This window comes from Mesocricetus auratus, unplaced genomic scaffold (genome assembly GCF_017639785.1).
Source record: "Mesocricetus auratus isolate SY011 unplaced genomic scaffold, BCM_Maur_2.0 Super-Scaffold_6730, whole genome shotgun sequence".
Classification (NCBI taxonomy): domain Eukaryota; kingdom Metazoa; phylum Chordata; class Mammalia; order Rodentia; family Cricetidae; genus Mesocricetus; species Mesocricetus auratus.
The window spans coordinates 41,554,560-41,578,521 of NW_024429184.1; the positions used below are offsets into that span (position 1 = coordinate 41,554,560).

General features: G+C 39.8%; 2 protein-coding genes across 5 annotated transcripts in view; both read left to right on the top strand.

The window, feature by feature from the left end:
* The window catches only part of Rad54b (RAD54 homolog B), a 71,540-nt gene that overhangs the window by 20,057 nt on the left and 27,521 nt on the right, over positions 1–23,962 (top strand). The window lies entirely within an intron of this gene.
* LOC101841857 (fibrinogen silencer binding protein) lies at positions 5,506–12,262 on the top strand. The gene is made up of 2 exons (XM_005066195.4): positions 5,506–6,434; positions 10,373–12,262. The coding sequence occupies exons 1-2, from the start codon at positions 6,061–6,063 to the stop codon at positions 10,896–10,898; spliced, it is 900 nt and encodes a 299-aa protein (XP_005066252.1). The 5' UTR covers positions 5,506–6,060; the 3' UTR covers positions 10,899–12,262.

Sequence of the window (23,962 nt, forward strand, 5' to 3'; positions counted from 1 at the left end):
GTCTGCCTCTCAAATGCTAGAATTACAGTCTTTTTTTTTTAATTGTATTTCTCTGATGATTAATGATGTTGGACATATGTTCATAAACCTCTGACATTTTAAATTCTTTTTTTTAGAAAAGTCTGTTAAGGGGTTTTATCCTTTTAAAAGTTTGATTGTTTTTTTATTTAGTGGAGCTGTGGTTCAAGCTCTAGGGCCTCTGGCATTTCAAGCACTTGTTCTACTACTGAGTACACCACTAGTCTGGGTTATTTATTTTTTAACCCAATAGTATATGCTGCCTCAATAGTGGTATAGCTAATATGGCCTTGTAGAGACTATCTTCAGGTTCCTCTCCCCCATCTCCTGTAGGTATAGTCACAGCTTTGCTGTGCTTCTCATGGTTTCCTAATCCTTGCTGTCACTCCTTAGAAGGCTAATAAAACTTTGTAAGATATGTTCTGCAAGTGGTCTTTCAGGAAATCTTTTTTCCCTAGCATGTGCTTTGTACTTATCCACTTACTTGAATCTGCTTTTGCAAGGGCCAGTGTGGGAAAAGATGAAATTGTAATTTTCAGGGGACTCTCTGACCCCCAAGGCCACAGAATGTCAATCTGTGGAAGAAGGTAATTGGGTTCAACATGTCTTAGCCAGTGTTGATTCAAAATTTCCAGTTTATTATAGACATATATAAACACTGCACAATCTGGAAAAAAGTTTCCTGGAGATAATTAACTCAGTCCCAAGTGCACAAAAAAGCTTAAGCCATGACTGCATTGAAACTATTTGTAAAGTACAAGAGACATCTTCCATAAAGACAGGTTCTGCAGGTTAACTGAGAAAGCCAACTGAAGATACGGGTAGTGGGGGAGACGGAGTTATAGATTGACTGAGACAAACAAGCTCAAGATAAGGCATTAGGGAAGGGTCTGGTATGGTCTCAGGGCAAAGGTCACCAATCAGGCTATTAACCACCTTTGGTCCCAGTTTTCTGGATGGAAAACATTTCTTGCTTTGAAGAGACAACCCTGTGTGTTTAACATTTTTGTCCCCTAGTGCTTATCTGTGAGCACAAGGATTTACATGTCTCCTACAGTAATACTATTTAACCTCTGCTTTTAAATTAGTTTAGTTTTCTTTGCATGAGGTCTCAGACTTGTGCTCTCCCTTTCTCAGCCTCCCAAGGGGCTTGATTACAGGTGTGTACCACTACCTCCAGCTTCAGTTTTTCTTTTTAGACTGAAGGACCTTGGGTAATCAGGTCCAAAGCATCTCAAGTCCCCAGCTCAATAACCAGACAGTTGGATGCAAACTGCTAGAAGTTTATTGTTCACACAGGCGCCTGCGGGCGTCCCAGCAGCCTTAGCTAGCTGAGCGTGCCGGGCTTTAGGACAGTTTTCTTTTTATATACATAATCTTGGCAAGCAAAGCAATAGGGGTATTGTAAGAAGTGCGGGCATAACTTAGCCTTCCTGGAGAAACCACAAGATCAAAATTAAGCTTATCTTAACAGCCTGCCGGTTTCCTGTGTCAGCACTCTGGACCAGATATTCTTTTCGATCTGACCTTGTTCCCTGCCTAGGGGATCTTGGGGAGTTTTCCACTGAGGCAACCTTCTGAGTCTCAAGGGGGGTGTATTGAGGTCCTTCAAGATATTTGTCTCAGTATATAGCCTGGGCAGGTCCTGAAGTTTTGATTCAGGTCTGCCTGCTAGAGCCGTAGTGTGTGCCACCAACCCGACACACCCTTTGTTTTGTTTTATACTATCTTCTCTTGTCTTTCATAGGAATGCCTATCTATCTATCTATCTATCTATCTATCTATCTATCTATCTATCTATCTATCTATCTATCTATCTATCTATCTATTATCTATCTATCTATCTATTATCTATCTATCTATCATCTATCTATCTATCTATCTATCTATCTATCTATCTATCTATTTTTGTTGGGTTTGAGCACAGGCCTATCAGGAGTTTAGTTTTTTTACACTTTCAAGATTGAGTCAAAAGCTGCTTGTAAAATGGAGTATTGCAGGGAGAATGTGCAGCCTGCAAAACAACTTTACACAATATATATAGTAACTTAGAGTAGACTTTTTTAAAAAAAGATTTATTTATATACAGTGTTCTGCCTACATGTATGTCTGCTGGCCAGAAGAGGGCACCAGGTCTCATTACAGATGGTTGTGAGCCACCATGTGGTTTCTGGGAATTGAACTCATGACCTCTGGAAGAGCAGTCAGTGCTCTTAACCTCTGAGCCATCTCTCCAGCCCCTAGAGTAGACTTATAGTCTGATTGTAACCTTTTTTTCTGTCAGCATTTTACTTATGTCACAGACTGGCCTTAGATTTGCTGTAATCTTCCTGCTTCAGCCTCGGAAGTCAGTTATACAGTGTCAGTGTCAAAGTCCCCTTGTGGATGGGTATCATCGAAAAGGCCTGAGATGCCATGTCTCAGGAGCTCAGTAGTGCATCATGGGGTCACCTCCAAATTTTCAGGTTTTTTTGTATTGTCCAAGTAATTGGTCATTAGTTTTGTGTTATCAGGGTTCACAGCTAAGGACTGGTTCATTAGCTGATGAATAACACCTTGTGGCTAGTTCATTAGCATGTTTTGTGATTGGCTAACTTCTGAGCTGCCTGTGATTGGCTCCTGTCCAACAAACACTACATTATTCCAAGTCACACAAAATGGTTTCACTTATGTTTCTAACAGTGAGAAAGCAGGGCAGGCAGGTCTACAAAGTGATGGGCTACCTTTGAGCCTATCTAGCAGATGGAGACTGTCAGAGAAACGCCTCCTGTGCTTCAAGGCTGGGATAAGGACTTTTGTTCTGAGGTTGCTTTTTATTTGGAAGTGCTTAGTAGACAGAGTACTTACTGCACTGTAGGGGTAGCTGTGATGGATCCTACATATCAGCAGACTAAGGATTATAGCTTATGTATTTTTGTCTAACTTGTTTTCTTTTTGTACCATGTCAATATTGTTCTGTTAATATATAAAAATCTGCCTCTTTTTTTGGCATGTGTATGTTATATGCATATGTACATGATTGTGTGTGTGCTTGTGCTCACTTGCTCACCTGTGTGGGTGGGTGCATGTGTGTGTGTAGGCTGGAGTTGGTGTCCTGTTTTCCTCCATCACTTTCTACTTTATTTACTGAGGCAAGGTTTCTGTCTAAACCTGGAATTCTCAGATTGGGCTAGTCTAGCTAGCTAGTTTACCCTGGGGATCCTCTGTTTTTGCTTTCTAAATTTAGGGAATGCAGGATTCAGGTAGGTTGCCATGCCTAGTCAGCTTTCCTTCTCTCTCTCTCTCTCTCTCTCTCTCTCTCTCTCTCTCTCTCTCTCTCTCTCTCTCTCTCTCTCTCTCTCTCTCTCTCTCTCTCTCTTCCTCCCTCCCTCTCTTCCTCCCTCCCTCTCTCCCTCCCTTCCTTCCTTCCTTTCTCTCCCTCCCTTCCCCCCTCTTCCCTTCCCTTCCCTTCCTTCCCTTCCCTTCCTTCCCTTCCCTTCCCTTCCCTTCCCTTCCCTTCCCTTCCCTTCCCTTCCCTTCCCTTCCCTTCCCTTCCCTCCCCTCCCTCCCCTCCCCTCCCCTCCCTCCCTTCCCTTCCCTTTCCTTTTTCTTCCTCTTCCCCCTTTCCCTTTTCCTTTCTCTTTCTTTCCAGAGTTTCTCTGTGTAGTCCTGTCTGACCTGGAACTAGGTCTGTAGGCCAGACTCATAGACACCCCCTTGCCTCTGACTGGGATTAACGGTGTGTACATGTGGGTGATGGGGAACTGAACTCTGGTTTTCATGCTTGAATGACAAGTACTTCATTGTCTGAGTCATTTCATCAGCCCATCTTTCTCTCTTTTTTTTTTTTTTTTTTTTTTTTTGGTTTTTCGAGACAGGGTTTCTCTGTATTGTTTTGGAGGCTATCCTGGAACTAGCTCTGTAGACCAGGCTGGTCTCGAACTCACAGAGATCCACCTGCCTCTGCCTCCCGAGTGCTGGGATTAAAGGCGTGCGCCACCAACGCCCGGCTCCATCTTTCTCTTGACACAAGGGCTTGTTACATATAGATGCTGACCTTGAGCTTGTTCTGTTCTCCTCCGTGGGAGTGTAAGCCACTACCCTCAGCTTTTACTCCATTTCTTTTTCCTACTTTTTGGATAGATAATAAATTTAAAGCATGTTGTATGTTGCCAGGCTCATTGGTCTTATTTGTACATGTTTCTTGTTTAGTACTCAGTATAATCATGAGTTGGAGGTCAGCCTAGGCTACATTTGGAGTTTGAGCTACATAAGGAGACCCTGTCTCAAATCAACAATAAACAGCTAAAAAAGTGAGAATTCAGTTTTATTTGATTCTTGGTTAAAAACATGAAAACAAGATGAGCAACGTTAGGGGCTGGACTGTAGGTGAGTACGCCCATGTCCAGCAGCCAGTCCTCAGGCCATGTGCACCAGAAGACATCTTTGTAGGGTTTCTCTGTCCTACAGCTTTCTACAAAGCAGTTGTATGGATATCCACTTGCATATTTTCTGTGTCTTGTACTGAGCTCAGGAACATTTGTTTAGGTTGGTAATTGTTCTGTAGAATTAATCATTTTTTACTTCCTAAACATTTATTTATTGTATGCAACTTTGCAAGTTGATTTTTTTTCTTCCACCGTGTGGGTCCCAGGGATTAAACTCAGGTCTTGGCAGCCGGTGCCTTTACCATATGAACTGTCTTGTCAGCCTTTGACTTAATCAAATATACTCAAGTTTGGATTCATTTACTTATTTCTTTTGTTTTGAAGTGCTCGGGTGTAGGAACACACATTGCTGGGGCATCATCTGTTGGGTCTGTGCTTGAGAAGGGGAGTATTCTGTTGTTTAGGCCAAACATCCTGCTGCATTTACATCTTAGGCCAGACATCTTTGTTGTTTCCCCTTGGAGGGTTTGAACTCTCTGACCTTAAGTCAAGATGAAACGGAGCCATTTCTATAGGCCCCGGCACTGGGGGTTGAACCTAAAGCCTCATACGTGTTAATCACTTGCTGTCCCACTGAGCTATACCGCAAGTCTTTCGTGTATGCTTCAAGTAATTCCTCCATCTGGACAAATATATCATGAGAAAATAAGTTTGCTTTGTTTTTGTGATTATCATTTGTTTCAAACTAGGATTAAACATAAAAACTACTGGCTATTTCCATAGTTGAAGTTGTGTGACTAAGATAAGCAAAATTATCTTGCTTTAATAGAAATATGGTTTTGTTTGTACACTCCTATCCAAGACATGATTATGCTGTTTCTCACCGTAATTTTTCCCCATAAAACAGACTAATCTATTTATATACATTATAGGCAGAATAATAAAGCATATTTTCATCTGACTTTTAGATCTAGTATTCAATCATAAATTCTCCTTGAGTAACAATTACGCAGAGGATATGCACACTGAAATGAAGAGGAAGCTTAGCTTTACTGCAGTCTGCGCTGGTGTAACCTAACTAGCTAGAGGATATGCAATTCCTGATTGACAGCAGGGCCAGCAGTATGCAGATTTTGTAAGGGAGAACACCCAGCTCAAAAACAGTGATTAGCGCTCTGCTAGGAATCACTACAGTCGCCCTCGTGTCTTCTAGTTTCCCCGTCTCCTAGATTTGTAAACAAATAGCACCAAACAGTTCCTCTTTTGTTTTATTAAAGTGATACCGCAGCGCTGTTTCAGCCCATCAGCCAGGCATACATGTGTGGACATTTGATAGTCTCACCGAATGAGCTAATTTTAAGCTGTGTTTCATGCTTATCTCTAGACCTTTGTGCATTAAATCCTATCTCGAGCTGCTGTCTTTACACACAAGTGTTTTGCTTGTGCTTTCTTGCCTTCTGTGAGAAGCTTTATGTAGGTCAGGCTTGGCTTAAGCAGCTTTCCCGAACCTGCGTCAGCTTAAGCTGGAGGAATTTTAATAAGCCCTCCCCTGTAGGCGTGGGCCTAAATGGGGCTAGCCTAGTTAAGCCTGATCTTTCTGTTTGTGAAAAGAGCTGAGCAGAGCTGAAGGCTGCATGGTGGATTCAGAAACTGCCTACTTAATTTCAAAAGAACAATGGTAGGAAAGGCTAGATCTTCCAATTTTACCCTGTCTGAAAAGCTTGATCTGCTAAGCCTTGTGAAGCCATATGTGAAAATTCTCGAAGAGCACACTAATAAAAATTCAGTAATAGTAGAAAAGAATAGATGTTGGGATGTCATAGCAGTTAACTATAATGCAATTGGAGTAGACCGCCCTCCTCGAACAGCACAGGGCCTACGCAGCCTTTACAAAAGGCTCAAAGAATATGCCAAACAGGAGCTATTGCAGCAAAAGGAGGCCCAATCAGATTTTAAAAGCAGTATTTCCGAGCCAACCAAGAAAGTTATGGAGATGATTCCCCAGATTTCCAGCTTTTGCCTGATAAGAGACAGGAACCACATACAAAGGTAAGCTGTATTTTATTTTGTTGTGGGAAATGATGGCGCCTCCTAGCTCTTGGGCCCTGGCTTAGTTGTGATAGAGATGTGCATGCAAACATCCCCACAAGGGAGCATGAATAGTGTCTTTGTCTTGCTTTCTTAAAAAAATAAAGCTATGAGGAATTTTTCTGTTGCGCTTGATTTAAACTGCTGTTTTACTGTCTTCCCCTTGTTTCATCTGGCAGTTTTTGAAAGTAAAGATTAGAATTAATGGGATGAAGCTTGTGACATCACTAAAAAACTCCAACAGCATATACAAAATAATGGCTTTCTTATGACATTTTCATACATATGTACTTTGATTCTATCTCATAAACTTTTTAAGCCTTAAAATGAGATTATTTGCTTTTGAGATACATTATTCTTATTTAAGATTACATTTCATTGAAATGAGTTTCTTGAAAATTTTTTTATGTAAAATTTGTATGAAGTTAGTAGTTTTGGAGCAAATGGAAACTTTGTTTTTTGTGAATTATTATTACTGTGTATGTTTCCCGAGTATGTATGAACTAACAACTAAAATCAGTGTCATTAATGACATGATTATGTATGTGAACACTGTCTAGTTTTCTAATATACTTGAAATAGATAACATTAACTAAAGGAAGTTAATACCTAATTAAGAGATTCAGATTACATGATAAAATAAAGTGTGATTGAGTAATGCTCTAGTTTCACTTTGATATTGGGTCCTAGCAAAGGATAAGCCTTCTCAGACTGCTCTGTAAGTTATAAAACTCAAGTTGTGGTTGGAGCAGCCTGGGTTAGGGTTTGAATGTTCTGTATGATTATTTGCCTAAGACTCTTACAAGCTGTTACCTGTGACTAATACACATTTTAACCCTTGACATAGATAAAAATGGCAGCTCCATTCTTCCACCAATCAGTTAAGGTTATTTAAACAAACTGTAAACTCTTTGTTGAAGGGCCTTTCAAACAGAGATTCAGTGTGCTCTCCTGCTCCAGGAGAGGCACTGGGTAAGCAAAGTTGCTGATTACTTGTGGAACTTGAAGTTAGGAGAGAAGCAGGAAATCTTTAGCTGAGCTTGTCTGTTTCTTTGGTAACATACTAGGCAATAGTTTTTTGAGATTTAACCCTGTCCTGCTTATTTCTTCTTGATAGCATAAATTTTAAAAAACACCCCACTTGGCCATGCAGTGGGTTAGTTCTTGGGGTGACTGGTAGGATTTTCACTGTTGTGACAAATGATGAGATTCTATGTTGGATGGATAAGAATTTCCACAGTACAGTTGTTTGACACTGCCTTACTTGTTTTGAATTTTGCCACTTTCAAAAACAGCTTGTAGAAAAATGTTTTTTGTTTTACTGGTACAAACTATATCTTTTGGGTACTAAACATAGATTTTCATAATTAGAAACTGATACATAGACACTGTACTTTAGTTAGTTGTCTATTTAAAAAACACAGTAAATACAGAAGATAACATAACTAGTTACCTGTTTACATTTTGATTATCATAAACATACACATGTGAGTTTTTGACACACCAACATTTCTCTGTTAAGAATGAGTTAGCTAATTGTATATTCCTATTTCTGTTGTTTAAATTGCAGTTTATTAGTTTTTTTAAAAAAGGAAGAATATAAAAAATATGCCACTTATGTTAGTACCTACATTGATATTTTTCTGCTAGTTAATTCATTTAATATACTTAGGTATTTCATGTGCTTATACATATTTGTCTGAGATCATCATAAATCTTAATTATTACAGAAGTTTATAAATCTATAATTTTGATTATAGATATTTTTACACAAATATTACTATTAATTTGATTAGACAGTCTCCTAGGGAATTTTACTGCATGTGTTATGTTTTTTAAAGTATTCTGTTTTATAACTTATTTAACAAGTTAGAATGATTTTTTAAAAAATTTGTCTCTAAAAAGCAGATTATAATTAATGTTTTATAATCTTTTCAATCCTCTAAATTTAGATTTTTAGTTTTTAGAAATTTTTAGTTCTGTTTATCTTTCTTGAGACTTTCTCTAATTTTTAATTTTGTTATTTATAATGTCCTCACCAAAATGAAATGAATAATCTAGGCATAAGCATATTTTTAATTTATGTGGGGGTATAATATCTATATGCTATATACTACTTTGCTGTAGAAATTATGAATATAATTTAAAATAATTTTTATGGTTTTAAGCTTTTCTTATCCCATACTTTAGTCTAGATCAGCGGTTTTCAACATGGAGGTTGTGACCCACTTCAGGGGTCGAATATCAGATATCCTGCATATCGGGTAGCACAGTATGATTCATAACAGTGACAAAATGTTTGGTTCCATAAATAGTCTACCATCTTCCTCAGAGTCATCAGCTTTTATGGTTTGTAGATCAATCCAGGAAAACAAAAGCAGAGGAACACACCAAATGATTCTTTACAGCATTTAAGAACCTCAACAATGTAGGGACAATTAATATCTCTTTGAGAACATTAAAATAGCTCTTCGAGAAAGTATTTGTGTTAAGCCTGATGACCTGTCTTTGATTCTAGTACCTACATGATGGAAGGAGAGAACCCACTCCTATATATTGTATTCTGACCTCTAAATACATACAAATAAATACATGTACAAAAAAGTTTTCTTTTAAGCCGGCGTTGATGGTGCACTCCTTTAATCCCAGCACTTGGGAGGCAGAGGCAGGTGGATCTCTGTGAGTTCGAGGCCAGCCTGGTCTACAGAGCAAGTGCCAGGACAGCTCCAAAACAATACAGAGAAACCCTTTTTCAGAAAAACAAAAAAAACAAAACGAAAAAAAAGTTCTTTTTTAAAATTTTTAAATGTTTCTTAAGTCTGTTGAGATAGTTCTGTCAATAAAGTGCCTGCCACATAAGCATGAGGTTCTGTATCCAGACCCCCAGACCCCATGCCAAAGGCTAGAAATGGTAGTATTCCCGGCACCAGGAGGACTGGGAGGACTGAAGTTCATTGGCCAGCTGCTGAAGCTCAGTGGATGAGCTTCAGGTTCAGAGAGACTCTATTAGAAAAAACAAAAGGTGGAGAGCAATGGAAGACCCCTGACAATGTTCTTAGGTCTCACATGTGCACACAACACAGACACACCCACATGTGTACTCACAAAATGACTTTTCTTTATCCTACTAAGTTTGTATAGTACTTGTAATTTTCTATCATTGTAAGAGCCTAATACCAAGTTTAAGAGCAGAGGGCTAGCTAGGCATGTAGATAGAGAGCTTCACTCAGTTATCAGCACCACAAAACAACAGGTTAAGGACGGAGGAGACCCATATGTGTATATTATTAAAGTCATAGTCTTAGTCATTTGTTTCTATTAAACACTTTTTGTATAGTTTCAAATCTTATATATACTTATATATACTTCAGCAGTTGAAAGGCTTTTTGGGGGTGAGGAAACACATATGCAGCAGACACAGAGGAATAGACCCTTTTCAAACCAGGAACTTGGGAACCCCCACCCCAAGAAAATCTCATGGTCGCATGTTGGTTTCTTTTTGTTGTTGTTTGTTTGTTTTTTGAGACAAGGTTTCTCTGTGTCGCCCTGACTGCCTTAGAACTCACTCTGTAGATCATGCTGCTCTCAGAGATTCTTCTGCTTCCTGAGTGCTGGGATTAAAGGTGTGTGACACCACAGCCCAGCTTTTTTGTTTTTGTTTTTGTTTTTGTTTTTGTTTTTTGACTGAGAGTATGGTATGTAGCCCACGCTGTCCTGGAACTTGAGATGCTCCTGTCTCACTCTCCTAAGTGCTGGGGATGTAAGTGTATGCTATTACTCTCTCTTCAAAGATTTATAGCTAAGTGCATATTATTATGAAATATAAAGCACATAAATATGAAACTGTTCTTTAAATACACTATGTTTATTATTTATAATTTTTTTTATATGTGCTATAGTGCAAACTTGGATGAGGCTGCCCAGGCTGGCACCAGCTCACTGCAGGTAATGGTGGATCACCATCCTGTTGCTATTACATTAGAGGTGAAGCAAGAAGAGGACATTAAGTCATCCCCTCCACTGGTTCCAAATCCTCAACACAATGATACTTCAGAGCAAAGAGAAGAGCATGAACTAGTACATGTTATGGAAGAACCCTTGTCTCCATCACTTTCTTCTGTTGATATGAGAGTGACATCATCTCCATCTTCTATTCCAAGGAGAGATGATTCTTTTCATCATGAAAGTGGAGAACACCTTAGGTCTCTGCTAAGATATGACCCTCAGATCCTGCAAATGTTAAAAGAGGAACATCAGATAATTTTAGAAAATCAGAAGAATTTTGGATTATATGTTCAGGAGAAGAGGGATGGATTGAGAAGAAGGCAGCAGCTAGAGGAGGAGCTGCTCAGAGCAAAGATTGAAGTGGAGAAGCTGAAAGCGACTCATTTACGGCATGGTCTGACCCAGCAGGGTAGTCTCTAAGAGTCTTCTCAGTCTTGCAACCTGATAATTTCAATTTTGCCAGAAGTAATTTGGAGTATCATGAAGCTGAGAACCTGTCCTATAAAATATCTCTTATAAAAAAGCTCTTAACATGATTTTCTTTTCCTTTCCAATCCTATTTTTTTAACACAAGTTTCTAAGTATTTAATTTTCTCTTTAATACTAAAATTTTCTGATTGGTTGACATGGTAATCTAGCTCATTGTCTTCCCTCGATTTTTTTTCTAAGACATTTAGTTGTTGGCCTTATGTAAGATTTTTATTTTGATTATAAAAGAAATAATGCAAATAGAGTTGTATGTGGTGCATAAGCCTGTAATTGCAGCACTTGGGAGGGAGAGGCAGGGCAGAAGATCAAAGCCATCCTAATTTCAAGGTCAGCCTGTGCTATGTGGAGTACTGTGTCAAAACAAAATGCACAAAATTGTATAAATGCATAAATAGTACTGAATCTTTAACAGTTTAGTTACTGAGCTACATCCCTAGTCCTATATTTTCTTTTTTTTAGAGACAGGATATCACTCTGTAGCCCAGGCTAGCCTGGATACAAGGTCCTCTTGCCTCGCCATCTGAATTCTGGGATTATAGGTGTGTACTGTACTCACAGTAACAGAAAACTTGTATGCATGCCATGGGTTTTGTCTTTACCTTTTGAAAGAGTGAAGTTAGACTTTAGAGACAGAAGGTATTTGGAAAATACTTCAGTTTGGAGGTAATGAAACTGAGGTCAGGGAGGATGCCAAAATCTATTCTAGGTAGCAAAGTAAGAGTAAGTATTGGTGTTTTTTTCTTTTCCTTCCTTCCTTCCTTCCTTCCTTCCTTCCTTCCTTCCTTCCTTCCTTCCTTTTTTTTTTTTTTTTGAGGGAACAGGGGAGAATGGTGGTGGTAACTTTTATTCTTTATTTATTCTATAGAAGTAAAAAAACTCAGAATTCATTTAATTAATTAGGAGAATTTATTTAATTAGAATCACACATTGGTTGGAAGGTGTGTTTGAGTCCCATCTCCAGGGACAGAAGCAAACTTACTATTCTACATTGTTGGGTTATGAAGTCTAGGGAATTGTGTCACCACTCTACCCTCCCTCTCTTTGTTTGTCCTGCTAAAAGAGATCAGGTCTTTTTATTGAAAATATTACATATTTTGACATGTGATTAAAATTATCTTAGTTTTTCTGGAAAATGTTTCTTCACAGTAAAGTTAGAATTAAACAAAATGTAAACTATGTAGAATGAAATTAACAAGTCATGTTTACGTATAATTTAACTTGTAGATTTTTGTAAGTATGATTTTTAAATATTGTTGTATTCATGGAAATAAAATCTTGATTTTTTATAAATCTTACATACGGAATTTATGTTAAATATTTGATATGTGTCTCACATCTTGATTTCCATTTTTGCTGGGATTTTGATGAGGAAGGACTTTAAAAAGGCAGGCTTTTGGATGGGGCAGGTAGAGTTTCAGAAACACTGGGGATAAAGGGTGCTTGATGTCAGGGTGAGCCCTTGCAATACACCTACAGATGGAGTGGGTCAAGCTGTCCAAGCACACATGCTCTCTAAGCCAGGCAACTTTGAAGTGAGGATAGGTAGAAAATTTGGGGTTTTGGTAACTTGAATGACCTGGAACACACTCTGTAGACCAGGCTGGCCTCAGTCTCACAGAGATCATCTCTCTCTGGGATGCTGGATTAATGGAGTGCCTGGTGGACATCTTCTTGACTACATTGGGTAACTTCTGTTTAGTTCAAGTTGAAATTTTACATTCAGGAATATGCCAGGAATCTGATTTTGTGTGAAATTTTCCAGTTTTTAAATGTTTGCAAGTCATTCAGAATGCTTTTAAAACAGTTTAGGCATGCCAGTTCCGGGGCTTTCGGGCTTCTAGTTGGAGGTCTTTAGAGTAAAAAGCCCAGGTGAGGATGTGGCTGTGGTTCGGTGATATGGGTCTCTCCTGGTTTAATCAAGGCCTCAGGTTCCGGCCACAGCACCACAAACACAGTACAGTTAAGACAATAGTGTCAGTCCTGAACTGGAGTATCAGGGTTGTATTACCTCTTTAGAGTGTGAATCCAGCCGGTGAATCAGAACCCATGGGTAGGGTTCAGCCATCTGTGAAGAGTCCTCTGGGGACTCTGATGCTAGCTAAAGGTTGAGAGTTGAACTTGGTGCTTAAATCCTGACAGCTTCTCAACGGTTCTCACTGAAGAGTAATGTGGGCAAAATAGTTGTTATCTGTAAAGAGAGGCTTTTCCTGGCTAGCCGCTTTGGTTTATCACCCGCCGGTTGCCTGGGCTCTGCCGCGTTGTAGTCCCCAAACAAACACACAAGATGCTGTATTAATTATGAAGCTGTTGGCCTTGCTTGTTTCTTACTGGCTAGCTCTGACTTAAGTAATTACCCCATAATTGTTAATCTAAGTATGTCTCTTACCGGAGAAGTTTCCGGGCTTCCTACCCCATGGTGTTACATCTCGACTCTCTGTGTTTCTCCTTCCCAGAGTCCTCCTGGACTCCTAGTCCCACCTATCTAGATTCCTATTGGCCAGCAGTGCTTTATTGACAAAGGACTTCCCCCCAACAGTTATCAAATTATGGATTACATTGAATGCTGTCTTTACGGAGAGAAGCTGTTGAAGGCTTTTTGATGATAGAGATGACACAATTAAGATATGATTAGGAAGAATGCTATCAAATGTAGTGGTATAAGTAATGGTTATAGAAATAGAAAGAGTAAATAAAGTGAACTCTTAGGGTATTAGGTTAATTTGTTTATTTATGTTCAAGGTGATAATATATTCCCATGGCAGTTTGCCTTTTTAATCTGTGCTATGGTTTTCAGTTGAAATGTAATGAATCTTCTAATTTGAGGTAATATGTTTTATAATATAATTTTAGTAAATAATGTCTATAGTAGAAACCCTTTTGAAATTATTCAAAGTAAGTTATGATAAGAAGTCTAATTCTCATTATTTCAGCATGCTGCCACTCAGACTTGGTAGTTAACATTTAGTCTGAGTATTGACTTGGCATAGTATAACAAAACCCATTTACAAGTGTCTTTGTGGAAAATTAATTCTGTGAAATGTTTGTAGAAAATAATTCAGTGTTTAAAGAAAGCACATCTTTTTTTTGATGGTTTGGTTCTATAATCAGTGTAGAAATTAAAAGAATATAGATGTCTTTGAAAATTCCTTTGTTGTACATAAAATAGTATTGTAATCACATTTTTCTCTGGCATTGTTCAAATTTGCTGTTTGTGTCAAGTGGCACAATTTGTTAGTAGTTAAGGGCTATGAAGAATAATAAACCTTTTTTTTTGTATTTTGTATCTAGAATTCCAATCATTAGAGTAAACTTACTGCATTTTTTATGAGTCAATATTGTTTTAGTTGTAAACGTTATGAAAACATAATAATCCCTCCCCATTTTCTAATTCCTTCCCCTACGTAGCCATGTTTTCAAAGCCGGTTTATGAGAATTCCCAAGTAAAACAAAGAACTAACCACATGACTGTAGAACCTTTCTTGAGGCTGTTGTTTTCCTTTGATCTTGTCGAGTGTGGCCCAGGGATTTTAAGCTAAATCTCACCACCTCTTTCTTTGTGATATTGAGACTTTGAACTTGAGGACTACCTGTGACCTGTGAGCAGACTTTTCTGAGGACAGGTTTCCCTCAGTGAGTACTGAGGAGGAAGTTGTACTAGCAATGATGGAAGCTGCCAGACATCTTGGACACTGGGCCCTCATACAATGTGGGAAATGCTGGGAACAGGGGGTGGGATGGGGTGTTATTTTTTTGTTTTAGATGTGATTCTGTAGAGATACTTTACATGTGGTAAATGATTATTTCATTTGATCTCCCTCTCTCTTCATTTTTTTTTTTTTTTTTTTTTTTGAGCAGGGTTTCTCTCTATTACCTTGGCTGTCCTGGAACTCACTATATAGGGTGGCCTTGAACTCAGAGATCTGTATGCCTCTGGTACTGGGATTTAAAGGCATGTGTCACTACTGCCCAGCTAAGCTTTTTTATTTTTAATCTCATGAAATATTTAGGATAAATCCCTTTTTAATAATGAGGCAACAACTTGTATGATTTCATTTTTGAGATGCTCTACTTTGGTTTATCTTTACTCACATAAATGTTTAAAATATGTGTGATAGCTGTATGCCTCCTTTTAGTGTGATGTCATTTAAATAGCCACTTAACTCTCAGAGTACAGTGAATTGTGTTGACTGTATGATGCTGGTGCTGAGGGTAGCTAAGGAAGTAAGTTATACTGATTTATATATTCTTTTTGGTGCCATAAGTCAAGAGTTTAGTATAACAGAGGTAAAAGTTTTTGATGAAGCAAACTTGAAGTAAAATGATCTAGAAGACTGTAGTAGATGCCAAATATACTGTAGCTAAATATCATACTTTAAAATAATCTTAAGGAGCCGGGCATTGGTGGCGCACACCTTTAATCCCAGCACTTGGGAGGCAGAAACAGGTGGATCTCTGTGAGTTTAAGACCAGCCTGGTCTACTGAGAGTTCCAGGACAGCCTCCAAAACAATGCAGAAAAACCCTGTCTCAAAAACAAAGAAAAAAATCTTAAGGTTCACAAATTCTTAAAGTAAGATATTTGGTTGTAAATACTTAAATAAATGAAGTTTAGTACATAGTTTATAAATACAAGAGTAAGTTTTTTGGGGGGGGGAGTTTTGAGACACGGTTTCTCTGTGGCTTTGAGGCTGTCCTGGAACTCACTCTGTAGGCCAGGCTGGCCTCGAACTCACAGAGATTCGCCTGCCTCTGCCTCCCGAGTGCTGGGATTAAAGGCGTGCACCACCAACAGGAGTAAATTTTTAAATTAGGCAATCTAATTAAAATGAACAGAATTGTGCTGAATCTGTGTATATGTTTTTGAGATACTACCTACATTTTTTGTCTAAATATGTGCTTTTATTTATTATTTATTTTTATTTTAGAAACATACTTATTTACATATCCATCCCTCATTCCCTCACCCTCTTATCCTCCCATGCTTCCCACTGATCCCCCAACCCACCCCTCACCCACTCCCCAGGGATAGTGAAACCCTTCATGGGGGATCGTCAAAGTCCATCCTCGTTTGGGGGAGGACCCAAGTCCTCCTTTTCGTATCTGGGCTATGTGCTTTCATTTAGTTCTTTTAAATAATATATTAAGTACCTGTGACCCCACCAGGATGATTAATGTATTTTTATAGTTTTTTGAATTGATTAAACTAGTGGGTATAATTTAAAATTATATTTTCAATTGCTTTGTAAATAATGAATAAATAAATGAGTAACTGCAAATAAAATATTGTTCATCAGCTCAATTTACTTATTTTAATATTTATTTTTGCTTCTGAGACAGTTTAGTGCAACATATGTTGGCTTTGAACTCCCTGTTTACCTATAAATGACCTTAAATTTTTTCCTATACCATCCAAGTGCTGGGTTATAGGTATGCCACCATGCTTGATTTAGGCACTGCATAGGATCAAGCCTAGGTCTTCTTTCATGCTAGGTAATCACTCTTGTCAAATGAGCTAGGGATCAAACATCTCTAGCTCCAAATGAGTAACTAATGTGGATGTATCATGAGAGCTGTACTTTGCTAGCTAGTAGGTCTTTCTTGTTTGAGTGTACTTGTTAAAAACTTCTAACTCCAAACATTCTATTAACCAACTATTTAGACATACAAAAGGATTGAAAGAATTTTGTAGTAAATATTTATATGCCTACCTATCACAAAGAGTCTACAATCAGTGTTTTGCTAACATGGAGGAAGTCCTGGGTTCAATCTCCAGCCTTGGGGAAAAAACGAAAAGATTCAGTATGTTAGCACATTACAGTTCCCTTTTCCTCTTTCCTAGTCAGTCTCCTCATACCTCGTCCAACCACTGTTGATTGTTTACAATCCCACATAACCAAGTACCATCGACACCCTCATGTCTTTAACTCAGCAGTTGGAAGGTTGAGTTGGGAACATCACAACTTAGAGACCAGCCTGAGCAATATGTCAAGACTCTGCTCAAACAAACAAACATGCCTATATAACATTTACCTGTTTTAGAATTTCATGTTATTTCTAATTACTGCTTTAAAGAATAACCTGTCTGGGCTGGCTCATTTTATGCTAGCCTGACATAAGCTAGAGTAATAAGAGAGATGGGCACATCCCCTGAGAAAATACATCCACTGGATTGGATTGCAGGCAAGCCTGTAGGGCATTTTCTTAATTAGTGGTTGATGTGAGAGGGCCCAGCCCATTGTGGGTGGGGCCATGCCTGGGCTGCTAGTCCTGGGGTCTATAAGAAAGCAGGCTGAGCAAGCCATGGTGAGCAAGCCAGTAAGTAGTACCCCTCCATGATTGCTGCATCAGCTCCTGCCTCCAGGTTCCTACCTGGTTTGAGTTCTTATCTAATTTCCTTCAATGATGGACTGTGATGTGGAAGTGTAAGCCAAACAAACCCTCTCTTCCCCAACTAGTTTTTGGTCATGGTGTTTCATTATAGCAATAGTAACCTAATTAGGATATACCATCTTAATGTTTTTAGTATTCTATCTTTTCTTCTTTCCTCTTAGTAGTTCATTGCATTTTTTTTTGTTTGTTTTGTTTTTCAAGACAGGATTTCTCTGTAGCTTTGGAGGCTACAGGCATTCACTCTGTAGACCAGGCTGGCCTCGAACTCACAGAGATCCGCCTGCCTCCGCCTCCCGAGTGCTGGGATTAAACGTGTGCGCCACCAACGCCCGGCAACACTTGAATTTTGACATTCACTATTTTGGTAATTTTTAATTTGAAGCCATTTACGTATTATTGTACACTTTAAGAAAATTATAGCTGGTTGGTAGTACATGCCTTTGATCCGAGCACTTGGGGGGCAGAGGCAGCCAGGCCAGCCTGGTCTACATAGTGAGTTGCAAAACAGCTAGGGATACTCAGAGAAAGTATGCCTTGAAAAACATTTATTTTGTGTGTGGGGGTGCTTTGCCTGTGTATGTCTGTGCACACAACTGTGCTTGTGCTTGTGGAAGTCAGAAGAAGACATTGGATCTCTGCGACTAGACTCAAGTTACAGATACTTGTGAATAGTCAGGTGGGGGCTCAAATCAAACTCTGGTCCTCTGGTAGGACAGCCAGTGTTCCTAGCCACTGGGCTATCTTTGCAGCCCCCATTGTTTACTGTTTAGGGTAATGGAAGTTTTCTTGGGGCCAGGGTTGTAGCTTAGTTTATAGCGTGCCTACTTAGCATGCATGGGCCCAGGTTTCATCTGTAGCACTACCCAAAGTAAGTGCTTGTGTTTCTCTGTAATCCCAGCACTCAGGAAAATGGAGGTAGAAGGCTCAGGGTCCTCATTGGCTAGATTTGAAGGCAATCTGGACTCCACAAGACTTGTTTCCTCACCCCCCACCAGAAAAAACACTTCCTAAGTTTCTATTCCAGTTACATGTTAATGCATATGTGGGAACTGAGAATGCCCCATAGGATCATATATTTGAATGTTTGGTTCCCAGTTAGTTTTGGGAAGGATTAGGAAGGAGGTGTGGCCTTGTTGGAAGAGGTGTGCCACTAGGAGTGGGCTTTGAGGTTTCAAAAGTCCATGCCAGATCTAACCTCCCTCTTTCTGCCTTCTACCTGTGGATCAGGATACAGGCTCTCAGTTACTGTTCCAGCATCACCATGGCTGATTGCCACACTCCCTGCAAAACTGTAAGCAAGCCCACAATTTAAGAACTGTTTTATAAATTTGTAGTGCAAAATTAAGACAGCATATTTGAAGTTCTGGAGGTTTTGGTAATTTTAATAAAAAATTCTGCAGAAATTTTTAGTTTTGGGATTACATAAGATGCCTTAAATTTCCAACTTGAATATTTAGAATGTTAAAATAGAAAAGAATGTGAAAGGCTTGGGGTCAAAGATATACACTTGTGTCATCTTATTCTTAGGAATCATTCATTTATAATAAAATTCCCAAGGCTGGGTATGGTAACACACACCTTTAAACCCAGCATGCAGGTGGAGTTCTCTGAGTTCTATGTATCAACTTTCAGGTCAGCCAAGCCTACAGTGAGACCCCATCTCAAAAAGAGATGACTGCCATTGAGAAGAAATTACCTTATTTTCCTTAAGACTTGGTTTTACCCTTTGTTCTTGCTAAAAGGTCCTCAAGCTTCTTGTTTATCTTTTTTCTTTTCTCTTTTGTATTGATTTAGGAAGCACACTCCAAGGTCTAGGAGGATCTAGAATGGAATGGATTTCAGAAATAAAGATTACTGTGATAGTGGAATTTGGGGGTGGTTAGGCAGGAAGTGGTAAATTAGTATTTTCTGTGATTTACGTTTCTGGGTGTAGGAGGTTATGTTCCTTGTTGCTATTCCCAATGATCTTCATTGTACTCTTTGGAGTCCTATCTTTTCCCTTCCCTGACCTGCGGGGCTAAATGACATAAGGAGAAAAGCAAAATGCTGATGTGGTAGTCAACATTTCAGATGCATTTGCTGTTTGGGAAGTTGTCTTCTAAGCATTATATGTATGTGTGCTCATGTGCACACGCACACACCCGCTGGGAGGTAGGTGTTAATGTAACTGGTTTGTGTGTGTGTATGTGTGTGTGTGTGTATTTCTGTTGTCTTGTGTGTTTGAGTGTGTGTGCGCATTAGCATCTGGAAGCCCAAGGTTGATATTGGGTGCATTCCTTCATAGTTCTCTACTTATTTTCTGAGGTAGGGTTCCTCACTGCACCCAGAGCTTGCTATTTTGGATAGTCTGGCTGGCCTGCTTGCTTTGGGGAATTTTCTGTTTCTGCCTCCTGAAAGTTGATTGCAGGCGGGTGCTAGGAGTCTTCGTGCTTGTGCAAGAGTGGTGTCCTCTGAGCTGTCTCCTCAGATGCCTCACTTCCATTGTATAGACTTACCAACTAGCACAGGAGTTAAGTACTTCGTCTGCAGCCACCCAGTCACTAAGTGCAGACTCGGTGTTCAATCCCAGCCAGCCTGGTTTGGGCTCTGGCTCCGTAGCGTTTGCTCATCTGCTGCTCTACAAAAGGAAGGGAATACTGCTGAACTTCTGGTTTCAAAACTAATTTTAATTTCTCAGTTTCCAGAATTGAATTTTCCCTTTTCGGGAATGGGAGCTTTGGACATAACAATGCTTTTTTTAGACTCCAAGAATTTGGCCTTGTATATTTCTTTCTAGCCATTTATTTTGGGTAGAGGGGAAGACAAGGTCTAATTATGTAAATCCAGGCCAACCTAGAACTTGGTATATAACCCAAGTCCAAACCAACCCAAAACTCAGTATATAACCAAATCCAGGCCAACCCAGAACTAGGTATATAACTAAATCCAGGCCAACCCAGAACTCAGTATATAACCAAATCCAGGCCAACCCAGAACTAGGTATATAACTAAATCCAGGCCAACCCAGAACTAGGTATATAACCCAAATCCAGGCCAACCCAGAACTCAGTATATAACCAAATCCAGGCCAACCCAGAACTAGGTATATAACTAAATCCAGGCCAACCCAGAACTAGGTATATAACCCAAATCCAGGCCAACCCAGAACTAGGTGTATAACCCAAGCTGGTCTTTACCTGTGCAGCTCCTTCCTCAGCCTTCCAGACCCTTGCTCTCATGTCTAGCTGTGTCCAACCATTTGATGAGGAGTCCCTCTAGCTCTGGGCGGTTGTGAAATGTTTAAAGAGGATTTCTGTTTTTTCTCCTGGATAATATGACAGAGCAGAACACACCTTAAAGACAGTGTGTTTTGCTCACTGCATAGTGACCTCTACTGGGGGAATTATATGAAAACAATCACACCCCACATTTAAAAACACTTTTGTGTCTGTACCATGAGTGTGCCCGGTGCTGCTGGAAGCCAGAAGAGGGCTTCAGGTCGCCTGAAACTGAAGTTACAGATGGTTGTGAGCCCCCAGCGTGGGCGCTGGGAGTCAAACCCAGGAGCCCCAGAAGAGCAGGCAGTGCTCTTAACCTCTGAGACATTGCTTCATCTCCCACATTTTTTATAGTTCAGAAATCGATCAAAATATCCTTTTTATAAACCTTAAAATGTTTTCTCTGATAATCAAGAACAACAAATGATCAACATGTGACCAGGTGGGTTTTTGTTATTTTTAGATTTATTTTTTTTTCTTTTATGTATATATGAGTGCTCTATCTATACCAGAGGAGGGCATCAGGTCCTACTCTAGATGGTTGTGAGCTACTATGTGGTTGCTGGGAATTAAATTGAAGACCTCTGGAAGAGCATCCAGTGCAGCAACTTACTATGTATCACAAGTTATCCCAGAACTTGAAAATCCTAGTTTTCATCTTTCTAGTGCTGATGTTGCAGGAGTGGACCACCATACCCAACCAATAAGCTCTTTGAATTTTTTTGTTGTTGTTGTTGTTTTTTTGTTTTTCGAGACAGCTCTGTGTTGTTTTGGAAGCTCTCTTGGAACTCTCTCTGTAGATCAGGCTGGCCTCGAACTCACAGAGATCCGCCTGCCTCCGCCTCTGGAGTGCTGGAACTAAAGGTGAATGCCACCAATGGCCCAGCTCAATTCAGGTGTTAGACACTCTATGTAAAGGTTAAAGGAAAGACAAAAGATGCCCTGACAGACGTATTAGGACAATCAGTGAAGGAATTAGGAGAATTCAGAGGGTATTTTAAGGAGGAAGTGATGGGTGCACTCTGTTTAGGATTAAAAATTAGCATTTTTATTGACAGGTTATAAAATCTTTATCAGGATAGCTTTGGTCAAAATCAGATTGGAGTAGTTGACTGGAAATTTGAAGTTGTGGCAGTAACTGGAGGGTTGGGACATGTGAAAAAATATTTTTCTCTATACTGACCTTTTCCATGGTTTACTTACTTTGTTGAGAGTGTCTTATAACCTTAAAACATATATTTAAGATATTTTATTACCAATAATCGCCAGGCAGTGGTGGTGTACTCCTTTAATCCCTGCACTCAGGTGGCAGAGGCAGGTGGATCTCTGTGAATTTGAGGTCAGCTTGGTCTACAGAGCCAGCTCCAAGATAGACTCCATAGCTACACAGAGAAGCTCTGTCTGAACCCCCCAAAGATAATTTATTATCAATAATCAAGTTTAATGTTAATGAGACTATTCCCACTGATTAAGGTGACAGGCATGAATGTTCACAGAAATATGCTGGCAGCGTCACCGTGATCTGGCCAAAGTGGCCTGGCTCACCCATCTTCCTGTGTCTCACAGAACACTGGCAGTAAGCTCCTGTAAACTGGGGGAAGGGTCCTGGAAGCGTGTAGGCTGTGTGATCCCGCTGATGTTCTCAGACAAAGCTATTTGCAGAGAACAGGTGTCCTAGCATTTAAGTGGGCACACACTTTCATTTTTATCTGACATGTTGGTCGTAACCACTCTGATAAATGTAAAGTGGCATGTCATTGTTAGTTTTCTTCTTGAGCCTCCAGAATGCTGGGATTGTAGGCATGCATGAGCACGAAGACCGTTTGTCTATGAGGGGTTCTTACTTCATAGTCAAGGCTGCTATTGATTGGCCTCCCAAGTTTCAGGGCCACAGACCTAGTCTTGTGATCTCTCTGTCTCTGTCTCTGTCTCTCTCTGTCTCTCTGTCTCTCTCTGTCTCTCTCTCTGTCTCTGTCTCTGTCTCTGTCTCTCTCTCTTTGAGCTACTGTGTGGAGAATTAAAAACTGTTCATTTTGTGCCTGGTCTGGTGATGCAGACTCCTCTGTTTGGAGGCCAAGGCAGTCCACAGCTGAGCACCTACCTGGGCTATGGCCAACCTTGTCAACTTAGTGAGACCAGTCTCACGGTTAACAGGGGGGAGGGGCTCAGTTGTAGAGTGCTGGACTTGCATGATGGCGGCTGTGCTCTAACTCCAGTACTGGAAAAGTCATTGTCTGTTTTTCTTCCTAGAATGTAAGAATGTGATTTTTTTCTGAGTCCTTTGTTCTGTGATCCTGCAGAATTATTGGTTGTAGTATTTTTATTGACTGGGTATTTCTATGGAAGCAGCTACAGCATGTGCAGATAAGTGGTTTAATTTTTCCTTTCTGAGGTTTTTATTGTTTTAGTTCAGTGGTCAGGACTGTCACGACAGTGCTGGATACAAATGATCATCCTTGTCTTGTTCCTAGTATCAGGACTTTCCCTTTATCTTTTCCTCTTTAAGTAAGTGGTTCATTTTATAACATAAAATCACCCCGCGCACGCGCGCGCGCGCGTGTGTGTGTGTGTGTGTGTGTGTGTGTGTGTGTTAGTATGTGTAAGTTCTTTTGTTTTCATGGCTTCCCTGGGTTATGTGTGATATAAAAGCCATAGTGAAGTACCCTTGAGTAATGTGGCAAGAGGCTTCTCAGCTAGATCACCTTTTATGAAGCCTTGAGAGTCTAGTGCAGACTCAGGGAAAGAAGTCTGTGGGGTCTGTGACTTAGTATAAGGCTAGGCTGCATTGCTCATGGGGTACAGGTGTTTCATGTCTACCCAAACTGCCAAGGGGAAAAGAGCCAAGAAGGAGCACAGGGGATTCCATCTGTAGTGTCAAATGTACTTTGAATTAATATGTGTGAAAGAGGTATTTAAAACATCTTAAATTTGCCTTTCAATCTATTCTGGGATTATTTTTATTTCATTTTATCTTTTGAAACTTGAGGTAGTTTTGCTTGTTATAAAAATGTGTATTCTGCCGGTCGGTGGTGGTGCATGCCTTTAATTCCAGCATTCGGGAGGCAGAGGCAGGTGGATCTCTGTGGGTTCAAGGCCAGCCTGGCCTACAGAGTGAGTGCCAGGATAGGCTCCAAAGCTACACAGAGAAAAACCTGTCTCAAAAAAAAAAAAAAAAACAAAACCCAAAACAACAACAAAAAAAGTGTCATTCCTAAGTGGTCAGTTTGGTTTTGTTCACCTACGTAAGTACAGTTCCTAACATGGTCCCTCCTGTCCTTCTGCAGTCAATTCTGTCAACTCCAGAGACAATGCCCGCTCTCTGGTTTCTGTGAAGTTGTACTGGGAACAT